The sequence below is a fragment of the Sardina pilchardus genome, chromosome 2 (genome assembly GCF_963854185.1).
Source record: "Sardina pilchardus chromosome 2, fSarPil1.1, whole genome shotgun sequence".
NCBI classification, from domain to species: domain Eukaryota; kingdom Metazoa; phylum Chordata; class Actinopteri; order Clupeiformes; family Clupeidae; genus Sardina; species Sardina pilchardus.
This window is the reverse complement of record NC_084995.1, coordinates 28,972,418-28,995,810: the sequence shown is the minus strand read 5'-3', so window position 1 is coordinate 28,995,810 and position 23,393 is coordinate 28,972,418. Positions and strand designations below refer to the sequence as shown.

Below are 23,393 nucleotides of genomic sequence, written 5' to 3'. Positions count from 1 at the left end.
AATGAAACACAACTACTAGCCCTATTAGTAATTAAACTAATCTCTCGGAAAACCAATAACCAGCATGTTCTACAGTCTGTGAAAGTAAAAACTGCGCATAGTTTTTTTTTTCTTCTCCCTTAAGAACTTTGGCAAGCTAGTCAAAAGGTGTTTTTAGTATGCGAGAATCACACTGAAGGAATGAGTCCTCTGTCACCTGCAGTAGCCATGTGCAGTACCTTTAGTGTTTGTGTAATAGTAACAATCTCCAGTAGTCCAGTAGTGTGACCATCCAGCCACCCCCTGCCATCCCCCAACGTTAAAAACCATGTCCGGAATGACAAACAAACACAAAGAAAATATTGATAAAAAAAAATAAACCAGGTCCTCCTGGGCATGTGACTGAAGTGTAAGAAGATTAAGAAGATTTAAGAAGAGGACCTGGCACGGGCATGGGCTCGGAGAGTACTTCTTCCACAGCCCCGGGTCTTCAGGCATCTCCGATGAGGGTGCGTGAAGCGTGAGATTCATGCCCAGGCGGCCCCCCCCCCCCCAATCCCTTCCTCCTGACCCCTCTGTGCCCCTTTGTCTACTGTCCGGGGGCATAGGGCCAGCTGATGGAGCTGCCCGAGAGCTGCATGTCTCGGATGAGCGTCTCGATGGGCGTCTTCCCCACCAGGCGCATGAAGAAGAGCTGGGAGATGAGCGAGGCGGGCACGGCGCGGAGCGCGGGCAGGCGCAGCAGCAGGCGGCCGAAGCGCTGCGGCTGGCTCGGGTACTGCATGCGCTCGTACTCCGTCAGCGCCACCTGGGCCTTCTCCTGCAGGCTCTCCACGTGTGCTGGGTCCGTCAGGCCGCATGCGTCTAACACACACACACACACACACACACACACACACACACACACACACACGGTTTTCAACATGCATGGATAGAACTAGAACTCACATTTTCACTCATGTTCTCAAGGGTTTAGTTCAAGAACGCAAGGTCATTTTCAAGGGACGACGACTGATGGTCTTAGATAATCCACTGTTGCTGTACTTCCTCTAGGACAGCCCTGGACAGCCTTACCTCTGAATGTCACCTTTACTATGTGAGAGCACTTACAACACCGGTTATGGAACTCAGAAACATTTTTGGAAAGCTGAAACTGGCTTCTCTTAACATGAAATAGGCTAAAAAGACAATTCTGTAATATTCAGAGCTAGCCTTTGTATATATATATATAAAAAAAATACTAACACAATTATTCCAACAGAGGGAGCTGAATCCCGTATGAATTTGAGGTTATTGTAAGGTTATGTTGCAAATCATTCTCAAACACTCACTGTAGATGGAATATATATTCTGTGTACAAAATCTACTAGAATCTAAGAAACCCGGAATCTGCCAACACCTGACTTTCTCACCTGGGGAGAAGAGGGCGATGGCCTTGAGGCAGCTGTATTCCGCCGTGTCCACCTGCAACCGCGTCAGCTTGTCCACCTGCTCCTGGAAGACGCGCACCTGGTCCATGAAGGAGACGACGCGCTCGGCGGACATGGGCGAGGAGTGGAAGCCGGCGGCGGCCAGCAGCGGGGCGGTATGGAGCGGCAGCGCCGACTGCGCCGCGTTCAGGATGAACAGCTCGCTCCAGCTGAGCCGCAGCAGCGCCACCTGCTCCGACACGGGCAGCTCGGGGAAGTAGGGGATGTTCCGCGACCACTCGATGATGCTGAAGAGCAGACGCGCCGCCAGCTCGCAGATGTTGTCGATGCCCATGGTCGAACCGCCGCCGCCGCCGCCACCGCCGCCCTGCAGCTGCTGGCTGTACTGGTGCGGGTAGCGGCTGCCCGGGTACGGCTCAGCCCTCAACAGCTGGGAGATCAGCTCCGACACGGGCTGGCCATTGTAAAAGTCGCCCACACCGCCGCCATCTCCTCCGACGCCCCCTAACCCGATGACGCCGCCGCCGCCCACAGGTGTAGCAGAGGGGCTGAGGCTGGGGTGGGACGGGGGGACACGTCCGCGCTGGACTGCTGCGGTAGGATGGTGAGCAGGGGGACGGGTGGACGCGTGGATGGAGAGAGAGATGGACGATGGGTAAAGTGGTGGAGAGAAGAAGAGGGATTTGTGAAGAAGGGAAGAAGAGACAGAGGTTGGAAATGAATGAGGGAGGCTTGACAGATAGTGTGTGGAACTGTCTGACAGGATTAGTTTGATTAATCTGATTCCAGATTAAAGACTGGGGTCAGAACAGTTCGCCAACGACTGCTTTCAAAAATAAACTTACGTGGGAATACACTTGAACCTAGAAAAAACAGGCTACCTCAAGGAATCTCTTCAAATAAATTCCTAAAAAGGGCGCCCTGACGAAGACCCAGTAAAAGGGTTGAAACCGGTAGGCGAATTTTACAAATGCCCCAGTACACATAAAGGGTTTTTAACCTAAACCGTAGCCTAATCCTTTGCTCAGTGTAAGAGTTGCCTGGAGAAGGCCCAGTGGCCACCACATTACTTTGCTTTTATGTTTTGAATCTTGGACCTGTAAGCACCGACAGCCATTCATGCTCCACAATAATATGGCCGCCCGTCATGACACATTAATGACTGAGCTTGCTTAGCTTTTGGCAGAAAAAGCTTCTCACATATTTTTGTAATTCAAAGTGGAGGGGTACCTTCTTTACGCATTCCCACCCGAAAGCACTTCTTTAGTCGGCAATACTGGCATTGGTTACGGTGATGTTGGTCAATCTGACAATCCCGGTTTGACCTGTAGAAGAAATGTCAAGAGTAAGAGATCAAGAAGACCAAAGTTGTGCACAGATGTCTCAACATTTGCTTTCCAAGCCAGATTGCAATTCAAACAATATCATTATACTAGCGATTCACACTGCCAGTTGTGTTTTATAACCGTCAAGTCCTGTTAAACAAAAGTAGACATGTATGTCTAGGTTTATTCAAAATAGTGGTAAAAGTATTCTCGGAAGACGGAGTCTACCATAAAGGTTACTATGTACTTCCAAAAAAAGCCAAAAGAAAGGTTAAGACAGTTCATCTACCGAGACTGAGATTTCGTAATGTACATCCATGTTAAGTTGTTCTGCAATGAGGTGTTCAGCAGATTCCTTTGTGTCTGGTTCCCCCATCCTGTGCCTAAACCCAGGGTACTGTTTGACCACCATGTGTAGGTTCAAACCCACACTCCCTCCATGAACTGCCTGCCTTTGGACCTACCTGCAGGTGTAATTAAGGTTGCGTCGGACACTCCTCTTGAAAAAGCTCTTGCAGCCCTCACAGGTGAAGACTCCGTAGTGTTTGCCACTGGACTTGTCCCCGCACACCACGCAGTCCACCACACAGGACTTGTCATCGTCCACCCCCTCCAAGTCACTGCCCCCCGCTTGGGGTGACTCGTCGTCTTCCTCCCCTCTAAGGTAGCTCTTATCCCCCAGTCCATTGGTTTCACCATTGGGATCTCCCCACCCCCCTCTCACCATGGCCATTGCTCAGTTCTCAGCCCCAAGCAAGAAGAGTGTTCAATGGTGGCCTCCACCTGGACGGCTCAAAATGAGTTTTGGCAATGGGCTTAATTGACAAGCACACTCAGAGGATGTCAGAGCCAAGCCAATCTCCAAGGCCTCATTGTTAAGTGTTCCTGACAGCTGATGTGAAGGAGGCAGGTCTGTGAAATGGTATGGCTGTGTTTATGTTCAGGTTGTTTGCTGGCTCTTTGCTGTTTGGTGTTTGTTGAGTCCCATTAACTTTTTTATGCTTTTCAGTCTTGGCGCATCATCATGACCCGTGACTTCACAGAGGCTTGCTAAGGCAGTGGAGGATGCTTCACCGTCCCACCAAAACAGGACCTTTCATAAGAAAAGTAGGGCACCATATGTTAAAGAATATTATACAAAATACACAAAATAAACATTCCCAAACCCAACTCAACTAATATCAAGCTTTAACAGTAACACTTTGAAATATTCTGGTTTGAAAACAGAAAACACACATAGCAAAGCTTGCGTTATTCCTCTCGCACAATTCAATACGTGTCAACATGAGTTGTCTGTATCGTAAAAGCACATGGACGTCACGTGTCTCATGTGATGAATTGAGCGTACATGCAAATTAAGGGTAGGCTATTAATTTATTTCAGAATAATCTTTGGCCATACAGCAGGCTTTAGACGCAATGAATAAAACGCCTTGGGTGGAAAACGAATGAACCCGGGGATAGCCTACTTAAGGACTACAAATCTACACACGTAACATGCAGGATGAAACACCGACACACATTTTACCAAAAATGTTTCTTGCACATAACAGTCTTTGAATCCCTCCTTTTCAACAAAAAACCGTGTCTTTCCCGTATGATTAGTTAGTTCGAGGAAGTAACTTGACGCTACGCTATCCCACGTTTGTTGTTGTTAAACAAGGCCTCGCTCTGTCTTTGCTAATTGCCCCTGTGTTCTGTGTCTACAACGCGGGCAAAAGTGTGGGAATAGTACCTCACGTGAAAAATCTTCTTTGCTTTTCAGGAAACCGTTCCTTAAACGGTAAATGATTTCGCCTCACCAAGCTTTTGTCAGTCCATGTCTAGCAACCGCTTGCGGCCTACCTTTCCAGCGTTCTTCCTCTGAATCGAACCGGGGGAGGGGTGAAGCTTCGCCTTGGTTCCACTTAGCGTAAATTGAATTAGGCGTTATAGTGATGCATTCGAGGTTAAGCCCAACAAATGTATTTTATTTCCCCCCAAAATTATATAGGTGCCTGCAATTCTCGCCTGGGTCTCTCTTACTATCTCATAAATGCGCGAGAGGATTGACAAGAATAGGGGAGGAAGAGAAAACAGGACGGTAAGCCGAGCTGGTAGTGAACGATAGCGCGCCTGCGTACAGCGATGGTGTGGCGTGGGGTTGGGGGGAGGTAAGAGCGGGGGCAGTTTGGTTTGCTAGGGGGATTTGACACTGCTATTCAAGCCCTGTGGTTGCCATGGTAGCCTCTGCCTTATATGGACACTGAAGTCAAAGAGCGAAAAAGGCTGCTGGGCTGGGCATATGAAGAATGTGGTATTTCTCTCTCCTCAAAAAAACCTGACCTCAGGCCTGCATCAGAGAACACATACATTAACCCTGTGTGCAACTCGCTGAAGAGACAACTGAAAAAAGATAAAATAACAAAACAGGACTAGGACAGCTGAAGACTTTTTAAGACAAATTCAAAAAAATAGAAATTAATTAAAAAAAAAAAAATCAGGAGTTAGATTAGAAATAGGCCTATTTGGTTTTATGTTCTTTTAGCCTAGGCCTACAGCTTTTTAGATGTCCAACTGCAGGATTAAGACAAAAATGTAAGCTATACTGCATGGTCTTGGTAAGCCTAGATAGCATACATACAGTAGGCGACGGATAGTCCAAATGAGCTCTTTACTAATAGGCCTATGGCAAAAGGCAGTTGGAAGATTTACGAGAATGGAGACACGTCAAAAAAAATGATTCACTTTGAATGTTGCTGAAGCATTTCTGGACAGAGGAAGACAAAACTAGGGGAGGTGTTAAACCTCCTTAATTACAACAGCATGTCGACTGTCATGCTGTTTGTATACATAAGATAAGTAAGAAGTATTGTATATAAGATAAGAGCTTTCTCCTCAGAATGTTTTTTAGATTGGGGCTGTGAGAATGCCGTTCAGATGGGACATGGACTGATTCTGGTACTTTTCAAGCCGCTCTATCAGGGAACCCTTGCCCTGTTTTCACGATAGAATGTTCTTTTCCCACAAACTCTACCTAACGAGTTAGATGGGAGCCCACAGCCAAGTGGCATCTTTGACATAACAGGAAACTTCTGTAGAGTAGTGCGAGTTCAGTTCTATTATGCAAAGGTCTATCATGAAACCAGTGTGAGCATATTATAATGCTTTCCTGCATATTAGAGGCTTATGAGTTTCCCAGAGAGTAAAAGTGGCCCTGGCCCAATTCTGGGCCAAAGTTGTTTTACGATTCGTGAAGTTGGGCCAAAGTCGACATTCTACCAGGAACATACATTTCCTGCCTGGGATTGTTTCGATTAATGAAACTTGTATAATCCCAAAATATCATAAACTGACTAAATGATTGTTATCTGGGAGTTGTTATGTAAAATTATATGTAATTTGTTAGGCTCTCAGGCTCTTCATAAGGCCCTCTTTATTAAAAACAAGTTTGAAAGTTACAAATACTTACAACAGTCCCCAAGTTTTTGTCATGCCCTGTTACATTTACATAAAACACACGCAAAATGTGCTTTTAAAGTTACGCCTCATTTGCGGTGACATCATTTGACCAAGGTGATGTTGCAATTGATCAAGGCTAAGTCCTCTCATTAAATTATTTGGTTTTAAACTGTTTTTTCCTTTAAGGCCCCTAAAACCAGGCCTAGATCTTATGATTAAGAGTCACTGGGCTTTCCTGGACAGGTTGGTCCCTGTCCCTCATCGCCAGCTGTGGAGAGGCTAGGTTACACACATTACATGTGCCTGTGGTTGAATATTCTGCCTCCAAATGTTCCGTGATATTAATTAATGTTATTAACGTTAATATTTAATTTAACATTGAGTTTGAACATGAATGTTAACATTAAAGGTGAAGTCAGTGATCATAAGTGATTTGAAGTCCTCCTTGATGTGTTTCGTTTGGTCATGGTTAAATATAATGTACATTGTTTTGGTGGGAAAAAACCCATCTGTTAATATTTTTATTTATTTATTTATTTATTTTTTTTTAACCCTATTCACATGTAGTGTGTCAACTTATATACTGTATTCAATACATTGAACAAGAAATGCTTAATATCGAGAATTGCCCATGGGATATCACCAGGCACCCCCTCTAATCTTATTGAGTTACCCCTTGGCAATATGAAACAGCAAAACATTTACCGACAAAACCAGGTTCATCTAAATTGTGGCATTTGGCTGCCAGACCATGAAGGCCTATACCCATTTCGATATTTGCGTTAAAAAAAAAAAAAAAAAAAAAACATGCCCGATATCGGCCAATAGTCATTTTAACAAACACAATGTAAACGTGTTTACCACCTTTATCAAGGTGGGGCATTATGTATTCAAACAGGCCTAATTATCCAATTTCCTAATGAAAAACTCTTCATATACAATATTTTTAAAGACATAGAAGGGTGTATAAAATAGAAAGAATAGAAGTTTATTGACTCTATTCGTTTATGCAAACAAAACATTTTACTAGTATTTTTTTCCGATTGCTGTGACCTGGAAGTCAATTCAAAGTCACTTTCTTGGTCTTTCAGTGCTCAGTGTTGCCAATTTAGTGACTTATTTGTTGCTAGCTTTAGCGACTTTTGGCAATTTTAGCGACAGAAAATATTGTCTGGCAAACCAGAATCTGCGCGACTTTGCGCAACTCAGTGTCATTGTTGAATCAGAAAATCATCTCCCTTCTCGTGCCTGTTTTCTTGAGCATTGCATTCGCCCAAATCGTTGCTCCATGATTAGGCCTATAGAAGTAGCCTAATGATTAGTCTGTAGTAGCATAGGCTATCAGGCCATGTTATTGCATGGAATAGGCTACAGTGGGTTGACACACTGAATATCGGCCTGCAATAAATTGGTTGGGGTCTAATCTCATAATCCATCTCCTGCTCTTGCAACTTTTCTGTATGCTTTCATGTGCTTATGAGGTTATGGGCTAGTCTGAGTCAAGTCAAAGTAGGCAAGTAGTCATCCTCGCTGTCAAAGTTCAGATAGTTAATTAGGAAAAACTATTTTTGTTAAGTTTTGGGGGGCCCAACATGGTGGTGGAGGGAATGGCCCCTGGGGACCAAACATTTTTTTCCATAAAAGTCTAATGGGTATACTTGTCCACCAAGTTTTCCAGTGTTTCGGTGTCCCGTGTATCATTGACCCGGTCATAATTAGTGAGGCTTATTCTTAAACTTAAAATTTACACGGACATTAGCCATTTGCTGTCTGGGAATATGGAGTTATCTTTAACTTTAACATAATATGCTACCATTGTTTGCACCCACAATTTTTTTATTTATTTATTTATTTATTATAACAAAGCATTCTTTGTACAATAACGTCAATAAAGAATTTCAATCAATCAATCAATCAATCAATCAATCAACCAATCAATCCAAGAGCCATAAAACCATAAAATGTGTTATTCAGCCTATCCAGTTTCTAGGGAGACCAGCACAAAGAGCCATGACTTACTAAGAACATGCCAAACTCCATGTATGATGGAATGTCCCAGGAATCAATAAAAAATCAATGAACAAAACTATGGCATAAAAATATCACCATGCTAAGATTCTTGGTTTAAATTGTTAAATAAAATGTGTCCCATACAGGACAATTTGTTTGGTGGGTCTTCTACAACAGGACGTAATTCATTTCCCATTTTTTGATTCATGATTTTAAACAGATATCATCTTCAATGACTTAACATTATGGCATATCCTCATATGAAGGACAGATAAAGTCTATCTATGCAGTCTGGGTTGGACAAAATAGCCGCCTTCGTCTATATGCAGTCTGGGTTGGACCACTTAGCAAAAAGGTAAATAAAAAGCTTTCGCAGCAAGAAGTTGGTTGAGATATTCTCAAAGTAAGGGGGATCAAAATTGTGAGCGAAAACCCAGATTGTTAAATCAGTGCATAAAAAAGTATATCATATGTTAACCAAGGGCCAAACAAAATGCACCAGAGAGGTATGTCACCCTTCAGTATTCCCAGAGAAATTCCAAGCAGGGTTTCATTTTTCTGTTCACGGGCAGGCTGTCCCCCCTTTGTTTGTTTCCAGTTTTTTGGAGCCTTGGCTGCCTACAGAGACCCGGTTTTTTTTATTTATTTTTTTTATCAGGAATGGGCACCTATAGTGGCTGTGGGGAGATGATTGACGAGTGTCTCAAAAGATGCTATGGGCTTGAAATCGAGTAAAATCCCTCACTACACCTTTAACTACAATAGATTCTAAGGCCATGTAATTTTCCTGTCATCTGTCTTATGTAATTATGCAATTAATATTCAAACCAAAACAATTGCCTAACAATTGACTGAGCTATTTTTATTTTTAATTAGATTTTTGCTTTTTTACTCACCCCATGCCACCGTATATCCTTGCCCAATTGGCATCATCATGCCCCCCTCCCAGCTCTCTCTTTAGGCTACTCTGAATACATTACATGATCACATGGAACCATGGTAATATAGCCACACAAAGCCAAAGCGTGAAAACAGACCTCCCACAGTTCACTGATTTCACTTTGCAGAGATACTTGAGACACAATATAAAACCAATAATAAAATGTTAAATTATGTAAGAATAAGAGACAGACAGACTCACTGTCCGCTGTGGGAAATACCTAAGACATCGATATAGCATATTTTCTACGACCCCGGTTCTATATTTATAAAAGCTGTGCTGTGTCAATCATGTATGCTGTCATGTGTGGAACAGATGACCAAACGTGTGGACACCCAAATATGTAACATTATGTTCAATACAGGCTTTTGTTTTGGATACACATAAACAGGATAGTTTGCTCTAATAAACAAATGTGTGTTTGGTAAAGATTTCCTACATTTGTTCTGTCGTTTATTTTAAATTTGTCCTGACAGCAACTTGGAGGCTGTCACTCTGCCGCTGTAAAATGAATTACAGCTTCCTCGGAAGACAAGCCGGCATATTAACAATGCCTGGCAGGAAAACCCCAGGCTTTCATAATGCTCCCATTTCCCTATGCATGTACGCCAGGCAGACTACCTCCAACGTCATTGAACAGAGCATTCCAACATCAAAGATGAAAGTCCATCACTAATCACCACATGTTGACGTCCTTAAGTGCTTGGTCTCAAAATAAATTCACCAAAATAAAGAGCATTGTTTGTGAGTAAAAACTTGAAATTAAATATTAGATGTGTTTATTTACCAAATGGCTGATTGTTGAAAATATACATATTTCATAAAAAAAATATTTCACATCCAAAACTCATATTTTATAATTGGTCAGTAAATATATTTGAAATATAAAATACATATAAAAGATTCATGTATGAACGTTTCAAGTTGGAAACACATATGAAGGTTCTAGTTGAAACAAAAAAATGAACCCATAAACAATCCAGACCATGTGTTCACTCACATGCATGTCTCAAAATTGCCAGATCACGTGTGGTGCCATGTTGTCAAACAATAGGAAGTCTGCTGGAGGTGAACATGAAAACAATGTGGCAGGACAGTGCAGACCACCCACCTCTGTGGTCCAAGAGGTTATTCAAACGTCCAGCAACAGGGCGGATCAGGAAGATCTCCTGCCGTGGGAGGGGTATGTTGGCATTCATAAACCTTGACACCACATGATCTGGACTCTACTTTTCAAAGAAGACAGCAACTCCTAGAAAGCAGCAGTATATGAATTTGTTCTCAGTGCAGGGCATCTGAAAGCACTTTGGCTTTTATTTAACTTTAGATATAGGCTATATTTTTTTTATTTCACAAGATAGAGGTCCATCTGGACCTTAGCCCAGCTTGCAGAGATGTACAACAACAGCTACTCTCAATCTAAGTTTGGTGCGAGTGCCAAGAAAATCCACAAGGCCAGGGGCAAGAGCTGTGGCTACTACATGAAAATTGTCTTCTTTTTCTCCTCCCTGATCCAGACTCTGATCATTGTCAGCCTGGTTCTCTTCCTGGTCTATGGGCAGCCAGAGGAATCTGCAGCTGAGAAGAGACTGCAAGTGCTTGACCCGATGCACAATGAGCTCATCACAAAACACGGATACCTTCAGGAGGAGTTCAGAAATCTTACCTGGAAAATGAATGTGACAAATCGGGACATGGAATACATGCAGAGGAATATCACCGTGCTACGACAGTTAAGCAATAGCTCTTATTCCTTCATCAGCGAACTTCGAAATAAATTGGTGAGTAATATCTGATGCTCTTTTATTTATTGCTTGTTTTATTTACTGACATTTACAATTATCCACAACAAACATTAAAGAACCCACTAATGATATCTTGTTCTGATCCAGTCAAGATTTGGCAAATGTGAAAATTTGAAGGACAAATTTATTTTAAAGCCACTGCATTGTAACATTGTTGCACTGACAGCACTGTCAATACATCAATACCACTACAACTTCTGTAAAGCTGTGCAGAAAAAAATATACTGAGGATGAGGAAAAGGTTGTCTAAGTCTTTGTTAGCACATCCCAGTGGTGTGTTAATATGGTTTTCATTTCATATCTTAAATGTTGTAACTGCAGCCCCTGTTATCTTTTTAACCTGCTTTGAATCTCTTTGAACACTCCTTCAAATATTGTTGCCTACATTAGAGGGATAAGTCATATAAGGTTCTACTGAATTGGTTTTGATACCAAAGAATACAAACCCTTGACTGTAATTTCTGTGTAAAATACTCATGAAAAACAAATCATCATGTAGAAGAAAACATAAACATGTGATATACTTTTTTAACTGCCAGGTACATTTGTATATTCTTCATTATTTGCTGTTGTTTTTTTTCGTTTTGTAGTATACATCTGCAATGTTGTAACTATTTTATTTGTAATGCTAATTTAGTTACAATGTCAAAGGAGTTCGCAACCATGTAACTGCCCAAGAGTGGTACAACCACCCCCAACACCATGTAATTCAAATGGTAAGCAGAGCACGCAAACATACAACCCTTTAACATCCAACAACATTTTCATTTTTCATGCTGTCCAACGCTAATGTTGTTTCTTTCACTTTTTTTTAAACATAGGTCAACTAAATGGTCTACAATATGAAAATTCACAGCTGAAAAGATGGCAAGAAATTTTGCAGAGGAATTGTTCAGAGACTTTTCAAGTTTTGAAAGTTGAACTGGACGGTGCCAATAGGGACAGAGAATCCCTTAGGCTAGAGACAATCACACTGCGGCAAGAGAAGGTCACAGCTGAGAGAGAGATTGAACGTTTTAAGAGAACGTGTAAGGAGGACTTCATCAGATCAATGGAGGGAATTCCAGAGATCACTAAGGCATTCCGGCAGAAGATCGACACCTTGATCCCACAAATGATCCCTTTCCACATAACCTGTTCCAAACAGCGTGAGCAGCTGGAGCAGATTCAGTATAACTGTAGCAGCCTATCATCAGAGGTGGAGAACAAGTTTCAGCCCTACTTGAACGACCTTGGACATAAAGTTTCTGACATAGTTCACAAAGTGAGTCATCTTGAAGCAAAAAAAGCATCTCTGGACAGGAACCTGTTTGAATGTAAAAAGAATCTAAGTTCCCTGGAGGAAAATAGTTACAAGAATCTCAGAGACACCCGGGAAAGACATGACAAGTTTATGGAAGAGGCTCTGCTGGAGCAAAGGAAACTGCGAGGAGCAAAGGAGCTGTTGGAAGGAACTCTGAAGCTGAAGGAATCCGAAATCAACATGCTGAAAGAAAAGATAAATGTCTCTCTGGCTAGCTCTGGACACAAGGTAGGAGATATATGATTAGTATTTCACACATATGGATATGTTGAGAAAATGTATATTGATAATAACACATCAAACATTTTTTTTCCCTAAATATCTTCACAGCCACCAGGAGGAGTTGGAATTGGAACATATGGTAGTGGCAGTACATTTCCAGTTCAATCAGGATCAGGGATAAAGCCCACTGCACGAGGTTCTGGTGGACCAGACAGTTCTTTATTTAAAAAGCCTGACTTTGGTCGCAGTAGTGTGAATCAGGTGGGATCGGGAGGAACTGGGATGGGAAATACAGGGTCAAGCTCGCTCCCAAGCTCGGATAGATTCCCAACAGGAGCAGGGTCAAGTACTCCTGGGTCTGGTAGTGGAACAGGGATTGGTTCATCTAGGATGGGGTCAACAGGGACAGGACTCAACACAGGCTCTTTTGGAACAGGTGCAGGAGCAGGACATAGTGGAACAGGATGGGGGGCTGGGGGAACAGGATTTGGTAACACAGGTTTTGGTGGAGCAGGGGGCAGTCGAAGTGCATTTCCAAGTGCAGGGACTGGCACTACAGGGCTAGGAAACACAGGTTATGGTGGAGCAGGAGGAGCAGGAGGCAGTCGAAGTGCATTTCCTGGTGCAGGGACTGGCACTACAGGGCTGGGGAACACAGGTTATGGTGGAGCAGGAGGAGCAGGAGGAGCAGGAGGCAGTCGAAGTGCATTTCCTGGTGCAGGGACTGGCACTACAGGGCTGGGGAACACAGGTTATGGTGGAGCAGGAGGAGCAGGAGGAGCAGGAGGCAGTCGAAGTGCATTTCCTGGTGCAGGGACTGGCACTACAGGGCTAGGAAACACAGGTTATGGTGGAGCAGGAGGAGCAGGAGGCAGTCGAAGTGCATTTCCTGGTGCAGGGACTGGCACTACAGGGCTGGGGAACACAGGTTATGGTGGAGCAGGAGGAGCAGGAGGAGCAGGAGGCAGTCGAAGTGCATTTCCTGGTGCAGGGACTGGCACTACAGGGCTGGGGAACACAGGTTATGGTGGAGCAGGAGGAGCAGGAGGAGCAGGAGGCAGTCGAAGTGCATTTCCTGGTGCAGGGACTGGCACTACAGGGCTAGGAAACACAGGTTATGGTGGAGCAGGAGGAGCAGGAGGCAGTCGAAGTGCATTTCCTGGTGCAGGGACTGGCACTACAGGGCTGGGGAACACAGGTTATGGTGGAGCAGGAGGAGCAGGAGGAGCAGGAGGCAGTCGAAGTGCATTTCCTGGTGCAGGGACTGGCACTACAGGGCTGGGGAACACAGGTTATGGTGGAGCAGGAGGAGCAGGAGGAGCAGGAGGCAGTCGAAGTGCATTTCCTGGTGCAGGGACTGGCACTACAGGGCTGGGGAACACAGGTTATGGTGGAGCAGGGTCCAGCAGGACTAGCCAGAGTGGGACAGGATTTGGGGGGACCGGGTTTGGAGGCCATGGCTCAGCAGGAACTGGGTATACAAATGCATTTGGACGAGGTGGCAGCTATGGAACCGCAGGTAAGTCTGATCGCATTGAGGTTTGAACATATCAACATGTATAATGATGAATACATATATTCTGAGACAACTGCCATATTCTGTGTTCCCAGATCCCATCGAAAATTTCTTGAGAAAGCTCCACAGGTCTTTTAATCCAGAGCAGTATTGAGCTGTCAAGAGAGACAATTTTCATAGAAGACAATTACTTCGCTCAGAAAAATACAGTGGATTTAACTAACAGCTTGAGGCTCAACAAAAACTGTGGTTGTGCCAGTTACTGTAGTTTTGTACACTACTTTCAGCCTGTACATTTGCTTTGCATATTCCAATTGTTATGCATTTTCTTGTGGGAGGTTCAACGAATTCTCTAAGATGTACATAGTCTAAATAAAATATATTATGTAAAGAATTTTACAGAATAAAGAGCATATTCTAAACTGAAAAAAATGCCTTCTGTGAATTGTGTGCATGAGATTGTATAGCAGTGGTATTCCAATTTTTTTCAGAAGAGGTGATGTTGAATAATCTAAGTGATCATGCTCCCTTTGTACATTATCTGTTATGCCACAAGGTCTTAAAAAATAGGTGTCTTTTAATTACTCAGTAAACATGCTTTCATTTATCCATGGTTACCTGCAAATATTAATCAAAACACTGTTCACACTGTCACAATTATGTCCCATTCCATCCTTATGTCCTTTAAATTATCATCAAAGGCAAGGGTGGTGGGTGTTTTTTGAGGTCTTGTCAAAGATATAAAATGAATAATTACTGAGATTAAAATAATTATTAATTTGAATGTTTATGTACAGGTAACTCATTTTCTAAGAGATGACCGGTAACCATACATTCTGAGTATTTACTATATTCTGAATTCTGAATTCTGAATTAAGAATTATGGTGAATATGTGCTTAAAATACTTAAATCTGGATATTTATAAATACATTATGTTTGTGGGAGTGATCAATACAGTCAGCTTTATCAAACCTGTAACGTAACATGGTGGTGTATGCGTTTCTTACTGTACAAAACTACCACAATGTCTATTGACTTACAACAAGGTTGTGCAATACCAAAAGACACTGCTTATTTAATACATTTCACAGCATTTCTCTAAACTGCAAAGGAAGGAAGGACGAGGAGAAAATACTGGCTCAATAGCCACTTTTGTAATAATCAGCATTCAATTATGATTTTTTTGCATAACATTATCAGTTGCATGAAATTGTATTTTAAGCTAAATAAGCATGAGATTACATCCCATAATAGACAGGCAGAAGACATCGGTTAGAGCCCACACAATTGCTATTTTTAATCTTACACAAAGTTGCCCATCCCAAACACTGTTTCTGTCTGTTTACATTGGTCAGACAACCCCAGAATGTAAAGAGACAATAGGGACGGATGCAGACGTCATAATAATGTTTACGAAAAAGAAAACGGCTCCAGCAGTGGTCAGAACACAGGTGCTATGGCAGATGCTGGAAGGAAAATGTGAAAGCTGAAGGCTGAAATTTCACTTAAAAAAAAAAAAACTTCTGGCAGTTTTACAGCAATTGTTATTGTTTTGCGTCAGCAGGAAGCAGTACTTAAAACAGTGCCCAAGCCAGCAGAAGGGCTATAACATAAGCAAACCTTTGCTACCCTCAGACCACCCATTCACTTGACACGGAAGTTACCTAATATGATTGAGAGACACATGGGGTGGGGTCCATCTCTGACCATCCCTAAGTGTTGCTTCCATACTTTGATCCCATATGTTTTTCCATACCTCATGATCACAAGGTCATAAAGTTTACCTCCTTATTTATGAATGCCTTCCATGTATAATTACCTGCGTGAGCAACACGGATAACAATCAGACGCTTTTCCCATGTTGATGACTAGCTTCCTGTCACAGAAAACACAGTGCGCGGACGCCTCCCCGCCAGTCCCTCTGTCCCCACAGGGCAGCTGGGCGCCAATTAATAAATAGTGAAGCCAAGTAAAAAAGTCTTCTCTATATCCTGTTTAAAGGATGTCCTTTGTTCAAGATAAAATGTTTTTCCCATTTAGTCTCGTTCTTTAGATCTTTACCCTCTCTCTTAAGAGGTCTGGGTAGCCACCAATGCCAGGAATCGACTGCTCTCCCTTGAAGTGCCACATATATGTTTATACTAATATCTCACATTAAATATAGCCATTCAGCATAATGATCATTTTTATGATATATTTTTGTATTCCTCTGAGAATAAATAGTATTCTGATATTAACTGTGGAATTTAGCAGCTGTGCATTGCCCTAGTTTCAAAACACTACAATTAATGTTAATTAAAATTAAGTTGTTGCTGGGTTGATAAGACTCTGTTGTAAGAATGTAGGGAAATTGAGGGGCAAATCTCCATACTCCACCCTCCTCAGCAGTGGAAAGGAAAGGGTGCCTTCCTTCCTTCAGGGGGTCAGAGGACTATGAGACCCTTTGTCTCTGGACTCAACGGTTCCCTATTCTCCAGTCCTAATTGCACTTCCCTATTTTCCTGCCCCCCTCTAAGGTCCCCATACTTCCCATGTGTTAAAGACATTAGGGGGCACGACCCTCTCGTTGTTGATTTGTCCAGCAGAAGTCAACCCTAGATCCAGTGGGCTAGATGTAACACATGTATGTTTTCCAGGTCAGGCACAACCTAAGCTGACCTTGAACCTTGAATAGAGTCGCATGTGTTACGGCGTAGGCTCGTTTACACCATAACATAATAAGGAGGCAAGAAACAGTGATAAAGAATATCAAATTTATTGAGAAGTATAATCAAACTAAGTAAATTATACGTGTCTAGGGTATGTTGATGCAATGTCGTGCATGTATGGATGTGGTGAGTGTCTAGTAGATCAGTATAAGAATGTTAGCTGTAAAGGGAAAATTATCATTAAGATAAGAAGAGTGAGTTATAAAGAAAAATAGAGCGTGTAAGAGAAGTAAGCCATATAGTGCCTATGTGAAAGGAAAGAGTGCCCAAATGAAAGAGAGAGAGAAAACCTTTTATAGCCCAACCCATAAGTACAGGTGATACCAATAAGGCACTTAGGGCACCCATGACACCCAGGCCTAGTGCCGCCCGTGCACCGACTTCACTAGACCCATAGGGGTCATGGTTTTGACCTAGGTGGGCGTCACATCTCCCTCCCTAAAGAGGTTTGCTTAGGGCAAACCGAAAAACACAAACAAACAACGACCACCTGTTCCACACCAACATTCACCTCCCTAGATCCAGGCGCCTAGGTCAGGGGGAAAAAAGATGACAGGAAAACAGGCAGAGTGAAAGAAGTGGAGGAAAACAGAATTAGCACCAGCGACAACATTATCTTTTTCTTTAATGTGAGTAATTCTCCAAGGCTTCTTGACATGTGACCGACCACTCAAACGGAGTCCTTGGGCTTAAGAGGTTAGTCAAGGGCACAACTACGGAGGCAACATTTTTGCAAAAAGCCATACCCAGAAATCTCCGGAGGTCGCGACGGGTTGCTGGTGCTGGAAAATCGTTACTGAATTAAGACGTCTATAATCAGTGCAGAAACGAAAAGTTCCGGCTGGTTCGTTAACCAACAAACAGGGGGAACTCCAGGCACTGAAGCTAGGTTCGGCTAGATCATTGGCTAGAAGATAATCTACCTCTTTCTGTAACAATTCCCTTTTTCGCGGATTGACACGATGGGCGTGCTGCTTGATGGGTAAAGCGTCGCCGACGTCAATATCGTGCTCAATCTCAGATGTACGGGATGGAACATCTGGAAACAGACAAGGAAAAGACTCAATCAACCCAATGATATCTGCCTTCTCTAGATCTGACAAGTGAGAGAGATGTGAAGGCAAATCGGCCAAGAACTCTGAATTTCGCAGGCGACCCTCCACAATCGCTTGCGACGGACCCCTCACCCCCTCATCAAACTCTTCACTGACGGGATCTAGAGACAAAACCTCATTAACAGAACAGACACAATCAGAATCACTAGAGCCCCCTACAGGCGTGGCAGTAACCAAAGCAACAGACACAGATGGTACAGAGGAAAAGTAAGGTTTTAACAAGTTGATGTGACAAACTTGAACTGCCTTACGCCGCTCAGGCGTGCCAATATGATAGTTGTGGTCAGAAAGGACCTTGACAATCTCATAAGGACCACTATACTTTGCTTGAAAGGGACTATGAACAAGAGGCAACAAAGCTAAAACTTTGTCACCAACATTAAAGCTTCGGTGTTTAGCCTTACGGTTAAAAAGACGCTGCATCTTACACTGAGCTTTACCCAGTTTACGTCTGGCAGCAGCTCTAGCTTCGTACAAACGATAACGGAAGCCGCTAACGTAATCCAGCACATTAACCGGAGCCTCAGCTACACACCACTCGTCAGCCAGAACAGCCGTTGGACCTCTTACCGCATGACCGAAAACAAGTTCATTAGGGCTGAAGCCCGTGCTCTCCTGAACCACCTCTCTAATCGCTAAGAGTAGCCAGGGGAGACCCTCCTCCCAGTCAGACCCGAGCTCAACACAATAAGACCTTAAAAGTGACTTCAAAGTCTGATGAAATCGCTCAAGGGCACCCTGACTTTGAGGATGGTAAGCACTTGAGATGTTGTGTTTGGTTTTCAACTGTTGTAATGCCCTAGAGAACTGTCTCGACATAAAATTAGAACCTTGATCACTCTGAATGATCTTCGGGATTCCAAAGGTAGACATGAAATTAGTAAGGGCCTTCAACACTGATTTAGCCGTAATAGACCGTAGAGGATAGGCTGATGGGTAGCGCGTTGACTGGCACATCACAGTCAACAGAAAACTATGCCCTGCTTTGGATCGAGGCAAGGGACCCACACAATCAACAATGAGGTGCTCAAAGGGGTTGGACACAGCAGGGATAGGATGTAAAGGAGCGACAGGAATCTTCTGATTCGGCTTACCAGTCAATTGGCACACATGACAAGATCTAATATAGGAAGAGACATCTTTTCTCAACTTTGGCCAATAGAACCGGCGCACGATCCTATCGTGAGTCTTGCGCACTCCAGTGTGTCCTGCTACCTCATTATGCGCTAGATCCAACACAGCATTCTGAAACTTATGTGGAACAACCACCTGCACAACAGGGTTAGAGAAACTCTCTTGTCGAAACACACATCGCCTACACAACAAGCCATCTTGCATGAAATAGGTTGAAACATCATCAGGACTGTCTTCAGCAGCCAATGCAAACAAAGGTTCAAGAGAGGAGTCAGCTGACTGTTCTTTAATCAGCTCCTCACGTGAAACCTTGAACAAATGTGGCAAGGAACAATTTTCTAGCTCACTAGTGTCTGACAGAGTAGATGGTAATTCACTACCACTCACCTCCACTGGAGGGACTACTCCAACAGAGTCGATCTCAACATCTGAACTTTCGTCACCCCCAGTGGTGCCACCAAGATCAGCGGTAGTGCTCTCTAGCTCGCCTACAGGCAGCTTCAAAGAACTACTGTCAACATCAGGAGAAACAAGAAAAGTGTCCTCTAGAGACACAGAATCAACACCACGATTCGCCATAGCGCGAGTGACCGCACAAGCTGGGAAGACATCAAACTGCCACTTGGAGGACCGATCAGGCTTTGATGGTAGTTCAGGCAAGGACGAGACAATAGGGGGAGAAACAGTATTGGCATTACCCCACACCTTCGACCCAGCCAAGTCATTACCCAACACAAATGACACACCTGCTATAGGGAGAGATGGACGAACTCCAACCACTACATCACCAGAGACCAACTCAGAAGACAGACGGACACGATGCAATGGGACCTGCACAGGAGTCATTTCAAACCCTCGGATCAACACATGTGTTCCAGTGTCAGTATTAGCTGACAAAGGCAACACACCAGACAGTAAAAATGACTGAGCTGCACCAGTGTCTCTCAGTATGCGAACTGGTACACCTCCTGATTCATTAGGCAAGGAAACAAAACCATCTGTTACGAATGGAGCATAATCGGTGTCAAATTTACCTTTACCAACTTCAGTAGCAACCACAAGGTCAGAATTTGCAACGGTATTCAGAGACATGTCAACACCACAAGATGCCACCAAGCCAAAACTCTTGGTGTTCTTGCCACTCTTCCTCTGAGGGCATTCAGGAACTTTATGACCTGGTGTCCTGCAGTGGAAACAAACTATCTCTGTCTTACCGGGGAGAGGACGTTTTGAGGAGTGAAAAGGAGCTGTTGGTGAGAACTTATCACCATCTCCATACTGATTCTCCCTATGAGGCACTACTCGCCTATTCTGAGGACTACGATTACCAGGAACACGCTTGTGCGTAAGAACAAACTTGTCCGCTAGAACAGCAGCATTGTCAATATTTTTCACCTCTTGTTCACACAGGAAAAGAGCCACAGTCTCGGGGACACAATTCATAAAATCCTCCAAGAGAACTAGTTGTCTCAGTTCCTCTTTAGACTCTGCTTTTTGGGAAACACACCACCTGTCAAACAAGCGCTGCTTTTCACGTGAAAATTCAACAAATGTCTGCTCTGATCTTCTCGCATTCCTGAATTTTAGACGATAAGCCTCAGGGACAAGCTCATAGGCATGGAGAACAGCATTTTTCACGACATCATACTGTGCAGCCTGCTCATCACTGAGAGCAGCATACACCTCCATCGCTTTCCCTGTGAACACACATTGCAATAAAAGTGGCCAATCCACTTTAGACCATTTAAGACTGGTTGCTACCCTTTCGAAGTGGGAAAAGTATTTGTCCACTTCCTTTTCTGAAAAGGGTGGCACGAGGCGGATGTTCTTACTAAGATCTAGAGGACGTGGTTGAGGAGGTTCAGTTTTCTTGAACTCCAACTCAAGCCTCTTCATATCAAGCTCATGTTGCATGCGCTTGATCTCTAGCTCTTGATTGAGTGTAGCCATCTTAAGTTCAATCTCCCTCTTGCTTAAGGCCCGATCCTCAGGACCAGCCCTAGGCTTCGGAAGTCGCCCATCTGAAGCAGCACTCGCCCCAGCACTCGCAACAGCTTTCTTTAAAACACCTGTGGCTTCCAACTGGTTTTTAACAGAAAGATACAATGTCTCTTTTCTATTTTGCTCTTGAGATGTTACAATCAAGTTGTAATGTTGAACAACTTCTAACAAATGAGCTTTACTCAAGCCAGACAACAACTCCTCAGAAGGGTTGGCAATAAAGTCAGCAAAAGACACCATTGTTGAAGACAGTGAGCTACAACAATATAATAAATTCAATTAAATCCACAAAGCTAATACAAACAGCAAAAGGCCGATGCTGTAGACTACCTATGCCCACAATAAGCAAAAATCCACTTAATTGACCAAAACTGGCAATAAGCTAAATCGCAACAGGCACAGAAAAACTCAGACCAAAAATTGAGGCACAATATAAGAATGTGAAGAGAAAAGAAGAATCACACAGGCTACTACAACTTCTCCACGCACAAAGAATCAATAGACTACACAATGTCAACGTTTTACCGCTACAAGCAATGGCAAAAACCACAAGAAGTCTACTACTCTCAAAACAAGCTTTAGCTAGTGCAGAACATCACGTTCAAACAATCAAGCATTAGCATTTAACACAGAACATCAAGTTCCAACAATCAAACCCACTCGCTTTATTAATTGGCAAAGTTACTTATACAAGCATTAAGCTAAACGAGGCATAACCTCAACAAACAGTAACTTTAAATCGCCAATGCGTTCGCATGCATAGCCCGAAGCGTCGCTGAGACAGGCTACACAAACAACAATGAACGACAATCGACCTATAATTAGATCACTGAACGTTCAATTACTTCGCTACAATGTATCACAATGTATCACAATGTAGCACAACGAACGCAAACAACAAAGCTAACAAACTGAGTTACAAACAAAGGAAAACACTTACCACATCCGCAAGCATGGATCAAAATACTCCAACATACCTCCAGGTGAGACCATCAGCTGACTGCCGTTAAACTCCACGGTAGTTGTGTGGATGACGCAGGCCTCTGACTCCTAATTACTGAACTAGGCAGCTAACTCACCTCGCTAGGTCTTCAGGAACGTGCCGGTCTTGGGATGGCTGATTAACGCTGAACTCGCAACAGTTAAACTGCTCGAAGCGTATCCCTGACAGGAATTTAGAACTCCGGGCCAGAATTGTCCCCAAAAACAACAAACTAACATAACAAACAAAACAACAAATTGTACACCGACGGAAAGGCGATGAGCCCAGCTGGAGCACACTGACTTGCCAGAGCCTACTGCTAACTAACAAACAATCAAAGGACGTTCTCACCTGGAAACACGTGAGTCTATGATCCAGATTTCAACCAATTAAAGCTCGCGGACGAGAACCCCAAATTATGTTACGGCGTAGGCTCGTTTACACCATAACATAATAAGGAGGCAAGAAACAGTGATAAAGAATATCAAATTTATTGAGAAGTATAATCAAACTAAGTAAATTATACGTGTCTAGGGTATGTTGATGCAATGTCGTGCATGTATGGATGTGGTGAGTGTCTAGTAGATCAGTATAAGAATGTTAGCTGTAAAGGGAAAATTATCATTAAGATAAGAAGAGTGAGTTATAAAGAAAAATAGAGCGTGTAAGAGAAGTAAGCCATATAGCGCCTATGTGAAAGGAAAGAGTGCCCAAATGAAAGAGAGAGAGAAAACCTTTTATAGCCCAACCCATAAGTACAGGTGATACCAATAAGGCACTTAGGGCACCCATGACACCCAGGCCTAGTGCCGCCCGTGCACCGACTTCACTAGACCCATAGGGGTCATGGTTTTGACCTAGGTGGGCGTCACACATGCGATTCCACTAAGGTGAGAGCAGTATCCCTCTGGATGTCGACTTTTCTCTCATTTTGGACTCTCCACATTGATTTGATTATGTTCTTGATGTGGAATATTACAATCTTGTATTTAATCAATATTTCATCTATAGAAAACGATCTCACAGAGACAGATTTTTGTATCTTTTTAGATACTGTTTGGCACCCACATCCAGTTGCTGATACAGAGGGTTGGTATGTTGGAACAACAGACAGGACACGACATGGGTAGACAGGACACTAATCATCACACGGGGCATGAATACTTTGACTATATGCTAACAGAAAATACTGACTCACATCAATTCAAGAGGGAAATCATTTGAAAACATGCCGGAAATGAGATGTAGCTACTATTTCCCTTACTAAAGGGAAATAATTTAGGCCAAAAGCTTAGGCCTATTATGAGAGCTTTAAAAAACACACCCAGGCCTATCTTCTCTAAACTGGATTACTGAAAAAATCCTCACAGGTCACATTTTGTATATTTTGTGTATTTTGTGTTCCAAAAGATTTTGGTGAATCTGACATTGACCATAGAATGCCCAGTTATACTCATCTAAGGACAGGAGCAGGTATGCGCA

General features: G+C 43.2%; 2 protein-coding genes across 5 annotated transcripts; one reads left to right on the top strand and one right to left on the bottom strand.

Moving 5' to 3' along the window:
- Positions 1-555: 555 nt before the first annotated feature.
- nr2f6a (nuclear receptor subfamily 2, group F, member 6a) lies at positions 556-22,609 on the bottom strand. Of its 4 annotated transcripts, none has more exons than XM_062525196.1 (5): positions 21,907-22,609; positions 3,199-3,827; positions 2,640-2,734; positions 1,392-2,000; positions 556-843 (listed from the first exon to the last, which is right to left on the bottom strand). In XM_062525196.1, the coding sequence occupies exons 2-5, from the start codon at positions 3,465-3,467 to the stop codon at positions 569-571; spliced, it is 1,248 nt and encodes a 415-aa protein (XP_062381180.1). In that variant the 5' UTR covers positions 3,468-3,827; positions 21,907-22,609; the 3' UTR covers positions 556-568. The 4 variants fall into 4 exon arrangements, with proteins under 4 accessions (XP_062381180.1, XP_062381160.1, XP_062381189.1 ...); XM_062525176.1 differs by lacking the exon at positions 21,907-22,609 and adding an exon at positions 4,579-4,854; XM_062525205.1 differs by lacking the exon at positions 21,907-22,609 and adding an exon at positions 4,579-4,854 and having other exon boundaries at positions 1,392-1,997.
- LOC134069255 (uncharacterized PE-PGRS family protein PE_PGRS54-like) lies at positions 10,368-14,392 on the top strand. The gene is made up of 5 exons (XM_062525165.1): positions 10,368-10,905; positions 11,567-11,645; positions 11,751-12,460; positions 12,563-13,973; positions 14,066-14,392. Exons 1-5 carry the CDS (start codon positions 10,519-10,521, stop codon positions 14,122-14,124), a joined length of 2,646 nt encoding a protein of 881 aa, XP_062381149.1. The 5' UTR covers positions 10,368-10,518; the 3' UTR covers positions 14,125-14,392.
- Positions 22,610-23,393: the final 784 nt, after the last annotated feature.

Coding starts and splice junctions, on each gene's coding strand:
- nr2f6a (XM_062525196.1), bottom strand. CDS start 3,467: ATGGCCATGGTGAGAGGGGGGTGGGGAGATCCCAATGGTGAAACCAAT. Junction 2,735..3,198: donor AACCTTAATTACACCTGCAG/GTAGGTCCAAAG, acceptor TTTCTTCTACAG/GTCAAACCGGGATTGTCAGA. Junction 2,001..2,639: donor GGTGGGAATGCGTAAAGAAG/GTACCCCTCCAC, acceptor ATCCTACCGCAG/CAGTCCAGCGCGGACGTGTC.
- LOC134069255 (XM_062525165.1), top strand. CDS start 10,519: ATGTACAACAACAGCTACTCTCAATCTAAGTTTGGTGCGAGTGCCAAG. Junction 12,461..12,562: donor TGGCTAGCTCTGGACACAAG/GTAGGAGATATA, acceptor ATATCTTCACAG/CCACCAGGAGGAGTTGGAAT. Junction 13,974..14,065: donor TGGCAGCTATGGAACCGCAG/GTAAGTCTGATC, acceptor CTGTGTTCCCAG/ATCCCATCGAAAATTTCTTG.